Source organism: Arctopsyche grandis, chromosome 6 (genome assembly GCF_051622035.1).
Source record: "Arctopsyche grandis isolate Sample6627 chromosome 6, ASM5162203v2, whole genome shotgun sequence".
Lineage (NCBI taxonomy): Eukaryota > Metazoa > Arthropoda > Insecta > Trichoptera > Hydropsychidae > Arctopsyche > Arctopsyche grandis.
This window is the reverse complement of record NC_135360.1, coordinates 6,663,048-6,676,024: the sequence shown is the minus strand read 5'-3', so window position 1 is coordinate 6,676,024 and position 12,977 is coordinate 6,663,048. Positions and strand designations below refer to the sequence as shown.

Here is a 12,977-nt window from a genome sequence, read left to right as displayed (position 1 = left end):
ATAAATGTTGATAATTGTATATTTTTATATATATATATATATATATATATATATATATATATATATATATATATATATATATATATATATATATATATATATATATTATATACGAAGAGTTCAATCAAAAAATAAGGCACGTTTTATAAACACTAATTAACGTTAAGAATGTAATTAAAATAATAAATTAATAATTTATACTTTTTAAAGATATTGGCAATCATACAAAGATTTGATACGTACATATATGTATGTATAGTTGTAATATTATTATAATTAATAAGAATTTGTTTTTATGAGACGTAATAAATAAATATTTTTATTCGAAAGTGTGCTAGTGTTTTTGTTTTCCATGCAAAATAGCGATAAATTTATGATACCAAAGGTAATGGTAACTTTTTCCTAGTCTTATATTTTAACGAGAACATTTTAAAATAATAAAAAAAAATCATATCAATAACTAAAACCTAACCATTACTATGCAGACGGTGTTTTGCATCACATAATTTGTTCACATCGAATATTCATCCGATTCAATTCGGCGACGGTTTTGTAAGGAAATACGGGTGTTCCAAGCACTGCATGGCTGTCAGTCTTTGCGAAGGATCGAAGCAGAGCATTTTCTACAAATTAAAAGAAACGATCATCGTTAAACATCGTCATGGGACAAGTCCACACAAAAAGTAATGACCAACATACCTGTAACATGTCCTTGGCCTGTGATCCGATTCTAGGACACAAATGTGATAAATCTCTGGGTGGGAAATCTTGGAATTTCTTAAATAAAACCGGGATATCAACCCACAAATTCTTCGGTGGACATCCTATTACTCTGAAATAGAAAAAATATATATTGAAAATAAGAATAGGATAACAATATACAAAAGATATAAGTAAGGATCAGGGCTGTGGAGTCGCTTCAAAATTTAAAGACTACAACTCCAACTTAATCTTATGATTCAACTCTGACTCCAACTCAAACGATTTTAGTAAGATCGACATTACTTTCCAACGCATAAAATTTTAAGTAGTAAAAATAATAGCGATTTTCAAAATATAAAAAATTAACGGAATTAAAAATTGACATGTAATCCAATTTATGAAATAGGTATAAATAAAAAGTAAGTACATTCGTAGTGTATGTGTATGAATTTCAAATACAATAAATCAATTTTATTAAAAAAAGAATGAGATTGGAGGAAACAATTGGTTTCGGCCACAACACAAAATACGTGCAAATCAGCGATTTTATTTATAATTAAATTTTAATTCATGATTTTTATAAAGAAATTATTAAATTTCAATTTATTGTTGGATTTACTTCAATAAAATTGGAAACTCTAGTTGACATCATAAAAATATTGATTAAAGAAAATAATAATATAAAAAAAAGAGTCTGAGTTGGTTGATTTTTTATGATTCTGACTAATTAAAATACTATGACTCCACAGCCCTGGTTAGGATGCAAAATTACTACCTACCCGAGTACTAAAAAGGCCGAATAATTTGGCATCCCTAATACAAGGCCAAAGACGAAGAAAGAAATGAGCAAAAATTAAGAAAAAAATCCACAAAGCAGACTGGCCTGATTCCAAAATGAATCAATAAAGAAAATAATAAAATCGAAAATGCCTATCAAATAAAAACTTTCAAAGATTTTGATTTGGGAAATTCATTCGTCCATGCAAATTTATAATACTACATAAGATTAAGAGAATTAAGGCTTAGGGTGCAGAAAAAGAGTGATACGTGACATGTTTTTTATATATATACAGTTTTGCACATGTAAACAAAATAGTATATGTATATAGTTTTGCACATGTAAACAAAAAAACTGGCACGCCTGATTTATGCTATGGCAATCCAGACCAAAACTTATCCCAGGACTGTTTTCGGTGATGTTTTATCTTTGTTTAGACAGTGATTCCCATATTTAAATAAATATAGGAGAAACTTGTCGATATAATAAGATCGTACGAATTAACAATGACATGAGGATCACAGCTGAAGTATACCCAGGCATACTGTACCGTACGATTCAGTGTGTCTGCACCTTACATTAACTGGACAAAGTAAAAACGAGAACTCAAATTTCAACTGTATCACTTTGTCTTGGGTTTCGAAAGTATGCAAACTCATTGATTTTGCACTAGCATTTTTAAACATCCGAATAATTCAGAACTCTTAAATATGTAATCCGGGCACTGTTCAAATTAAAACCTCGTTCGAATATTAATAAAATCATACTACATACAAACCTAAATATTTTCTCGATTTGATCGCTTTCACATCTTCCAGGAAAAAGAGGAGTCAGTGAATGCATTTCATAGAGTACGGCCGCTGCCGACCACATGTCGACAGCGGAATGGTACGCTCGACCCAATAATACTTCTGGCGGTCTGTACCATAACGTTACTACCTGAAAAATTTTTACAATACACCATTAGAAACACTAGAAGTAACATACATAATTGGGAAAACCATATTCATTTTCGAAAATACAGAAAGGTGGAGTATTTTTCAACAAAGTTCAAAACAATATGTACTAGTGAATAAGATGAATACTTCTAAACTTTTATAATGGAATCTTACAACCTATATCATCATACCTCTATTCCTTGAAAGCGTCCAATGATAAAAAAAAATACTATAAAGTCAATTTAGCACGTATTACAAAGAATTCATATGTAAGTATCAATGAAAATTTACCACACTTGTAAGCCTCATCTCAGAGTCATATGTTTTGGCGAGACCGAAATCAGCAAGTTTGATGTGTTCGTCTGCTGTAACAAGTAAATTCTGCGGCTTCAAATCGCGATGGACTATCTTCTGCGAATGTAGGAAATCTATACCGCTGATGATTTCTTTCGACATGTACTATAAAGACAAACAAAAATAAAAATCATTGTATTCAATTGAACTTTCAAAGGCACAGATTCACACCAACAGTCAATATTTCAATAATACTCTTGTCTATGGATAATGGAAGTTATGAAAATTGGTACTTGTTAGTTATATGGGCTCAACCGAGCATTCAATATACACTTTATTTTCATTTATACAGGTATACACCAGGTTTCTCAATCGAATATTCGCTCGATTTTCTTCTATACGAATATTTGAATAATCCATCGAAAATTCGTAAAATATTCATTTATACTATTTCAAATGAAATTTGAAAAATATCTTAGAAAGAAAAAAAATGTACACTTGAGCAATATACGTAGTAATTTTTTCTTTCAATATACTTAAGCGACCGTGTCGATAATGTCGTTCCAACAATCCATGGTCCTTTCCCATGCATGTTTCGAAAATTTTGTCTTATCTACAAATAATAGTTTACCGTAAACAGTCGCAAATAGTATACCTTGAAAGCATTGAAAGTGGCATTATTTATGTTTGCCAGAAGTCAGTCATACACACATATACCTACTGAAAATTGGCTAATGATGTCTTTTAATCTAATATATAATTTCGAAAGAGACTTTGTATGTAAGGTTTGTTGGGAATCGAAAAAAAACCAAAGTTTCTATGACGACGACATTGATATCGTCAAATATAACTTTTTTTCGATTTAAATAAATTTAATAAAATAACAAATTAATGTTTACTGTTAGATTGTTTTGTCATGTTTAAGCTGTATATATTAAAAATACCGAGCGAAGCCGGGTAAAAACACTAGTACTTTATAAAATTCAAAAAGTAAACGATTATAAAAGATATTAATGATAAATTAATTGTAAAGAACCAATAATTATTTTAATTAAATATTTTACTGACAATTCGTAGATTTTTTGCACTAATTGTTTAAATAAATCAATACCGGTGGAAGTCGAAAAAAAATACGAATATCCGAATGCTTCATTAATTTTAGGTCGATATTTGAGTATTCAAAAACTATGAATTATTGATGAATTATACACCCATTGTGAGTATTATTCAAGGCCAATTAATCGATTTACAATCATAGAGATATCTGTGTACATATTTGCAGCATTTTTTTTATAAATCAGCAAATTTTGAGATGCTGTAAACTGTAAGACATGATTGCCACTTAGTTGAACCGTTTCTAATGAAATCCGATACATTGACAAACTCTGAAAGGAAACGACCGACCTTGGAATCATGTATCAAAGGTCTGGCCAGCAACAAAACCAGAGATATAACCCGTGACCACACAATTGAAAGCATTATATGCTAACCATTGATATATTCTGCTGGTTAACTTATATCAACGCAAACAAATACACGGTAGTTACATGAAATTGGTAGGTTTGCCAAGAATCAAAGTAAAGAATTTTCTGTAATAAGTGAAATTACTTTTTTTTGTCTGACAACTCTATATTTTAAATTATTAACCCTTTGCCCGCGGTAATAAATATAGCGAACAAGCCCTGTACGCGGCACCTTTTTCGCGAATTTGGCAATCGAGTTTTTGACCTTAAATACAGATTTTAATATTTACTCAAGTAACCAGATATGTTAATTAACACATAAAGTATTATTTTAAACAATAAAATACATAATATATCTCGTAGTTTTGGATTAATTGTCAAATAATCATTCTTCATAATTGTATGAAGACGTGACGTCACATAAACGAGGTTTCAGTATGGTTCCACAAAAAACTAATCTTTGACTGGCATATATTCATTTTAAGCAAATTGAATAGATGGCATTCAACTCTCAGTAATATATTCAACCAATTTTGAACCTTAAAACAGTTGAAATAGGCGCATATAAGCCTCAAAATCCCGTGAAAAGATCAGAAATTCTATGGAAGACAGTGTGCGCTAAAGACTTGTCGCCCAAAGCTTCCATAGAAGACGGCCGCGGGCAAACGGTAAAAAATGTTTAGTCAAAATTTATCTATTCATCAAAAATCACTGGTTGCATACTGTCACTTTACTATGTAAAACTGTTTGCGACACCTAGAGCCCATTCATTTAACCATGAAAGTGTATATTTAATGCTCGGTTGCGCCCATATAACCAACAAGTACCTCTATTTATATTAGTAGACAAAAAAGGTATGCATCTCTATAATATGTTGCAAAATAAAATTAAACATAGAAAACCGACCCAAATTTTATAATCAGATAGGCCCCCAATCGGAGCTTTTTCCATGTAAGACGCGAGGTCTTGTTTGCAATGTTCAAATACCAAAAATAGCGTCAAGTGTTTTCCAGGTTCAGGCTGTTGGCCGAGACAAACATCTAATAATCTATAATAAATTCAAATAAAAACAATTATTCAATTATTGCATAACACCTACTAAACATTGTGAGAAGAAATAGTGAAAATAATCACCGGACAATATTCGGATGTTGAATACTTTCGATCTGTTTTAGTAAAGCTATTTCACGCAGAGTGGAAAGAGGTACCCCATCCTCCACCATGGTGACTCTGACTTTCTTCATAGCGACCATTACGCCCGGATTCAACGAATCCTCGGCTTTAAAGACGGTCCCGTAAGCGCCTGAAAGTTTAACAAAAATAATTTATAATACATCCAATACAAAATAAACACTATCGTATCTAACGTATTATACTATTAACCTGTTCCGATGAGACTTATTTCCTTATAATTATTCCTGGTAGTTATTGACGAACTAGCGATATCGCCAACAGAGAATGTGTTCACATTGAACGGTGGAGTATGAGGAGATTTGCATGTTGATGAATCCACAGCTTCATTTGACATCTTCAGAGTTATATGGCACAAATCTGCAACAGATTATCGGCGGAATATTGTTCAGGATTGTTCTTTACATATTATCTCTGAATGCTCAACGGGGTTTATCCGTACTTAAAATTTCATAGGAGCTTACATTTAGACGTATGAAAGGATTATTTAGATTATGACAATTGAATAGATACAATGTTACTAAGCTCATATATAATAAGGTATTTTATGAGTTTAAGGGGTGATCGTCGGCGGATTGTTGTGGTTATATCATTCAATGTAATTGTATGGAAAGCATTGTTTGTATACATAACCTAAAAGATTGGTAGCATCAAAGCAATTCTAATGTTTAATCAAATTAATATTAAATCAAAGATCAAAGGGTGATGAAATGCAGTTTAATTTTACGTGTGCTATAAAAAACGAACGGTTGACACAATTTAAAACGTAATACCTGTGTAAAGGTGAAAACGGTAACAAAAGGCCGACAAAATCTGTAATGGCGACAACAACAAACGTCACAACACGCGGTTTCAAATGTTGCCAACTGTATTTTACTCGATCAGTTTCCTCGGGGCTTTCATATTTGTGGTTTCATATTTTGCCGAAAAGATAAATCTAATTAATATAAAAAGTGTATTGTAATGATTTTAAAAATTCATACTACACGTAAAAAAGTAAAATATATAATAGGGAAATGAAATTAAAATATTAAGCTTTCAATAGCATACATACATCCAGCAGCGTGGTCTAGTGGTGAATGTTGAATTATTTCGTACTTGATGTTACGAGTTCGATTTCCACTCGCTGTTGGCCAGACCTTGATTTGTCGAGGTCGATCGTTCTTATCAGAATTTGCCAATTTTTCTGATTTAGAATTGAAACGATTCCTGTAAAATTGGCGTTTCCTTCCCAATTTTCGGTTGCGAACCTTTAGTTATTGTTATATCTTAGGTTTCGCCATATTGCTCACCATAGATGTCTCTGTGGTTGTTTATCGAATATAAAATTCGGGTCTACGTAACGAGCCAGAATGTTGAATTACAGAAAACACAAATATCGGAAGGCAAAGATCGAAAATCAAAAGATCTTAAATCGAAAGATAACAAAAAAAGGGTGCATGGTAAACGGTAGTATGTATATATAATATATATGAGTTGCATGCGGTGAAATTATCTCTCTTTTTGTCATACAGCCTTGTTTAATATGCACGCGCAGAATACGGGAGGAACAGCCTGTTCCTCTTGTTCCTGTTGTATCCTGCTCGCGCAAATTAAGTGAGTATGTACGACGGGGGGAGAGACCCTTTTTTTATCTTTCGAATTAAGATCTTTCGATTTTCGATCTTTGCCTTCTGATATTTGCGTTTTCGGGCGTTTCACCTTCGTGCCCGTGAGGTAGACCCATAGTTCCCTTACCTAGTGCATATACATACATATTTATGTATTCCGAGCTAGTACATATATACATACATATTTATGTATTCCGAGCTAGTACATACATATATACATACATACATATATACTATTGGACAATTACTATTTTTAGGAATTGTCCAGTGGTGTAGTCGGGCCAGGTCGGGCCGGCTCGCCGCCCTGGTACTTTGATATAAAAATTGTTTTACGAGTACAATTAAAAAATATTTTTGCTTATATTTCATATAAAATTTTGTATACCAAACATTGTGAGCAGACTCTCGTTTTAACATTTGGTTACTACAACCGTATCCTCACTCAAATGCTCATTTGATAGCAGAAAATATTTTAAAAACAGCCCGACAACAGCCCTTTGAAATAATTATAGACACTTTGAATGATGCTGAAATCGAATCATCAAACAATATTTTCAGAACTGCAAATTGTATTATATTGCAAAAAATAATAAGCCACTTTGATTGACTTTTCAAGTTAATTAGAATTTGATTTTTTATAAATATTTGTACTACCAATATTAGGATACATATTTTTTAAGTAACGAAAAAAGCGAGGGGGGGTTCGTAAAAATTAAACACCGACCTGGTACTTTTTTATTTAGCACTACACCACTGGTTACGTCGCACAAGTGAATCGATTCCCGATATTACTGTCGCTACCAAAATCGCGTGCGCGGATTTCCCGGCGCTCGAAAATTCGGCGTACAGAAAACTGCGCAAATATTATTGCGCGAATGTTTTTTTAATGATAATAATAAAATCTCGTAAAAAAATCATTCGTGCAATATTATTTGCACAGTTTTCTGTACGCCGAATTTTTGTGCACCGGGATACCGCGCACGCGATTTTCGTAGCGGCGGTTATCCTAGTAGCGATTCACTTTCACCGAACCTTTGATTCGACAGGTGGGAAGGGAAATCTACAGCTTGAACCTGAACATGCAGAATGGCAACCCAGGTTCAATTATGTCGCAGTGACAGTGGCGTAGCTAACTTATAGCTAAGTCATGCAAAGCATGAAGGCCCAGCTTGACAGGGGGCCAAATTTCAATACACTCAATATGATTTACATTTATCTAACATAAAAACATCGAAAATATGTTGCAAAATGACTAGAGTCTATTTCTATGTATATCTAGAATGTATTTACTTCACCGTCGGTCAACACACACACACACAGTAATAAAGCTGCAATGAAAATAATACCGTTCTGTCTTTAGATTTATTACCGAAGTGACAATTTTTGAGTCATATTTTTTTTAACACGACACCTATATAAAAATAATTGATGAAAACCAAATGTTATATTTTTATTTTTTTCATGTATTTGAGTATTTTATTCATGCCTTGAAATATTATAAATTAGTATAGCAGAAACAAATATTTCGGAAAATTTTGGGGGTTGGGGTTGACCTCTTTCTTGAGGATCCAAAATTCCCAGCTTCGTGACTATAATAATATTAATAAATATATATTATATAAGTATAATTATAATATTATATAATATTCATTATGAAGTATTTATTATATTTAAAAAGCACTCATTTCCAATTTTATTTTAATTTATAAAAAATGTTTCAAAAAACTACATACTTATATGAAAACTTAGTTCTAAATTAAATTTAAAATAAGCAGGGAGAAATGGCATTAATTGTTGTAATATTTTTGAGAGGCTACTGATTGAACAAGCTTGGGAAGAACTGCTAAATTATACATGATCGTTTTATGATGTAAATTATACATATGTACAACATTACGATCGTGAATTTTTCAATATATGTAGCTTCAACTTAAAATATTACATACGAATTATTCTCACGCTAAATTTTGGGAATGAACATTAAAAAAAATATTCAGAATGGTATAGTTTTACAAGCATTTTATTTAATGCCATAGTTGGGAAGTATACATATAGTGCTATTTGCGATATAAAAAAAATATTAGTGTAGGACATCTATGCGACGTTACCTTGAACTAGACCTATTTTATGCTGTGCTATGAATTGTCATATAACATTTGCATTTGTCAATGTAACATTTGCAATCAACTCTTCAATAATCAATTTTTTTATGATATAAAAAAATGAGTGTAATGACTAAAATGACTTGAATAGGAAAAAAAAAGTTAATTGATGGAAAAAATCCAATTGGGCTCGTCCGGGATTTGAACCCGGGACCTCTCGCACCCGAAGCGAGAATCATACCCCTAGACCAACGAGCCGTTGCCTCTTTGGGGTCAAATATTTGTATATAAATATCATCGTTGTTTCAAATAATAAAATTATATTTTATTTTCAAATTTTATTTAGTACATCAAAACTAAAACATGTCAAAAAACAAAAGAATATTTTTTTTTTCTATTAAAACTACTTGGTGAAAAAAATTAAATTTCAATTTTTTTTATACATAAAATTTATTATTCATTTATAGTTTTGGACCATTGTGGCATTACAGGAAGAACCTAATGCGCCACAATGGCTTACATTTGATAAGAAGAAGAAGAAGAAAAATAAAAAATAAAATAAGTAAAATACATTATAAATATATGCATATATGTAGTATCGAAATATCTAAAAGTGTTCTCGACATAATCAAAAAATCTTATAAACTTATTATGATTACGATATTTATACGTATGTAATCGTTGTTATCCTCTTCAGCTTATTGTTTCTTATATCGAGCGAGACTGGTGAACATTATGCGGCGTATTACGGATTATAAAAATCAAAGAATTGCTTAAAATTCATTAAAATCTACGTCATTTTTTAAATCCATCCGGCATTATTCGATGGTCTTTGTAAAATAGGTTCAAAAGTAATGTTATCTCACGTTTTTTAATTCTACGAGGATTATTCGCTTCGAAAGTCGTAAATTCATTTTATCTTACTGCGATTTATAGACCTTTAATCCGCGTGCTTACGTGATTTCTATAAATAAATCCAAAATAAAACATTTTACTATTTAAAAATTTAATATTTTGGAAGATGTAATAAAATATTTATAGCTTCCAAATATTGTAAATTTTAGAACATTTCTTAAGAAACGTTCACCATTTTTTATCTAATGTATAATTTCGAAAGAGACTTTGTAAGTATGTAATGTTGGTTGGTAACATTGAAAATCAATCAAAGTTTATATGAGGACAATTCGATATATTTTATTTTCGATTCAAATAAATTTAATAAAAATATATGAATATTTACTATTAGATTCGCCATGTTTAAGCTGTTTATATTACAAATATTGAACGAAGCCGGGTAAAACAACTAGTACTATATAAATTCGAAAATAATGATGGTTCGATGACAATCGTACCCAATGCCTTTGATAATATGTATAGTTATCTTTTTATGACTAACTAAAAATAAAACAGTGAAAAGATTAGTAAATTTGAATCGTATAATCCTGTAATTCTACTGAAAAATATTAAAATGCCTTTTATGGTCTGTTTCGATCTTTATATAAGACAGTGTTGACGAAATAATTCTGTCATTCTGTCATCAGAGTCCAAAGGCTTAATGAAAAATTAATCAAAAAAATCATAATCATAATTTTCCAAAGCATTTTAAGATTTTAAATCTCTGTAATTGTTTTGATTTCAAACAAAATAATAATTAATATTGGGTAGGTGCCATCGCCAACCAGATTTTAGCAAAGCAAATTTTTTTAGCAAAATGGAAGCTTTCATGTTATTCGCAAAATAATATTTTATGTTTTGATATACAAATTTATGTATATAAAATAAATATATTTTTATTTATTTTATATAAATATATTTATATAAAACAATAGTATTCATTTGTTTTTATTTTTAATATTATTTTATTAAATTCCTAAATGTGCGTCATAAGTAGTACATACGCCAAATAATTACGATGAAAATAAACAATTGAATTTCGAGGATTATATACATACATATATTGAGTTTTATTTAAAATGAGCTGCCTAAGCTTTTGGTTTTAATATCTTTTTATATTTCACATTAATAATTCTTATCTTAAATACGTACTTAGTTCTAAATTAGCATGGTGACGTTAGAAAGTTCACACTATTTTTTTTTTATTAAAAAACGAATTTATTTCATGCGTTGTAATTTGGTTAAGAAAAAAAAATTTAAACTTGATAATTCCCAAATATGTGTACATATGCAGTAAAAAGAAAATGCGAAATTTTTTAGCAATAGCATAACAAATACATATATATCGTAGGGTTATGAAGGTGTAAATATTGAAATATACTTTTTTGCCTTAAAAATAAAAGAACTAACCATGACCCCCACAAGGAGGGAAGGAGCTAGCTGTGGCTCTGGCCAATTCCAATACCCATTAACATGAACTATTTTCATATTGTTCTATAATCATCATTCTAAACATACCAAAAATTTCGTGGTAAAAACTTCTGGTAGTAAGTTGGAATTATCAATGTATTTACCAGGGACCCGAACCGGAATCGAAAACCGAAAACCGGAAAATTTGTTATTTTTGGCGGAACGAAAACCGAAACCGAACCGATATTTTTTTGCGGTTCGGTAAAATTAATATATATACTTTGGGAATGACAGAATTAATGGACAAACATACAGGAATGTATATTAAAAATTTACACTTTGAAACCCCCTCATTTTTACTTATTACATTTACGTTTCACTTATTGCATTAAACCTTTGCAATAAATAAAATTAAATTTGCAAATTTTTTTTTTTGATGACGAAGTAGGCGTATGGTATGCCAAAAGGGGTCTACAAAAAATTCAAAAGAACAGAAGAAAAGGATTTTTTTTTAATATTAACCCGTGGCGCATTTCATAATAATATACTACATATATTTAATTAAAGAAAAAAACAATAAAATATTAAATGCAACACTTATACCAACATAAATATGTATGTATATTATAATTAAAACAAAAATATTCTATTATAACATATTAATTTTTAATGAAATTTTCCGCGGCCTCAAAAGGCTAAGAATCACCGTTTTACAGGCAAAATTTTCCAAAAAGGAAAAACGACGATTTGGTAGGGGCTTGGGGTCCACCAAAAATCTTGGTTTGGTGCCTGCATTAAGATGTGAAGACCATGGAATATTGAATTATAAGAATTATAAGGTAATGTCATGGATGCAGAACAGAAAAGGTTGAGACAATGCATACAATGTCGTAAATGGCACCATGAAGAGTCTCACCAAAAAAGCCAACGTGCTCGGATGCTGTTTCTACGAAAAAATGTCAGAGAACGACTGTTTTTTTCACATATTTAAATTTGTTCAAGCACTTTATTAAACTAACATGGTTTGATAAAGCCTTTTAAAAACATGCTTTAAATTAAAATATAAAAAAATATTTTATTTGATTTGTTTCTATTTGTTTTTTTTTTAATAAAAAAATAAACTTGAATAAACTACTGATGATATTAATATTTGATTTGTTTTTACTTGTGTTTTTTTTATGAATAAAAAATTGAAGCTTCGATTAAGGTGATCCTTATTAGCCGCAGTTGCCATATAAAATATATATTTTAATACATAAACTTACATATTTTACAATATTTAAATTATATTAATTTGTTCATTCACTCATCCAACATGTAATTAATTTTAGTCGACACTATTATAATCATGAAATAATTTGAAGCTGTCATAAAGCATTTGAAAATCCATGTAAGATTATGAATTCCAAAACTTACTTGTATGTTTTATCCAATTTCTTAAACATGTATTATATGTACTGCATTGATTCACTATCTCGACATTGCATTCAAATCGCAAGTAAATGTGATTATGTCCAATAAATAATTTATTGCTATGTACCTATTATTATATACTAGTGTTTTTACTCGGCTTCGCTCGGTATTTTAATATAAAT

General features: G+C 30.3%; 1 protein-coding gene and 1 non-coding gene across 2 annotated transcripts; both read right to left on the bottom strand.

The window, feature by feature from the left end:
- Positions 1-350: 350 nt before the first annotated feature.
- Cdk4 (Cyclin-dependent kinase 4) lies at positions 351-6,234 on the bottom strand. The gene is made up of 8 exons (XM_077432572.1): positions 6,140-6,234; positions 5,559-5,726; positions 5,310-5,478; positions 5,082-5,223; positions 2,710-2,877; positions 2,259-2,419; positions 700-832; positions 351-623 (listed from the first exon to the last, which is right to left on the bottom strand). Exons 2-8 carry the CDS (start codon positions 5,701-5,703, stop codon positions 534-536), a joined length of 1,008 nt encoding a protein of 335 aa, XP_077288698.1. The 5' UTR covers positions 5,704-5,726; positions 6,140-6,234; the 3' UTR covers positions 351-533.
- A 3,030-nt stretch (positions 6,235-9,264) lies between these two features.
- Positions 9,265-9,336, bottom strand: TRNAP-CGG (transfer RNA proline (anticodon CGG)). The gene has a single exon. It is a non-coding gene; the product is annotated as a tRNA-Pro (tRNA).
- Positions 9,337-12,977: the final 3,641 nt, after the last annotated feature.

Coding starts and splice junctions, on each gene's coding strand:
- Cdk4 (XM_077432572.1), bottom strand. CDS start 5,703: ATGTCAAATGAAGCTGTGGATTCATCAACATGCAAATCTCCTCATACT. Junction 2,878..5,081: donor TATCTGATTATAAAATTTGG/GTCGGTTTTCTA, acceptor TTGTCTTTATAG/TACATGTCGAAAGAAATCAT. Junction 2,420..2,709: donor AGATGAGGCTTACAAGTGTG/GTAAATTTTCAT, acceptor AAAATTTTTCAG/GTAGTAACGTTATGGTACAG.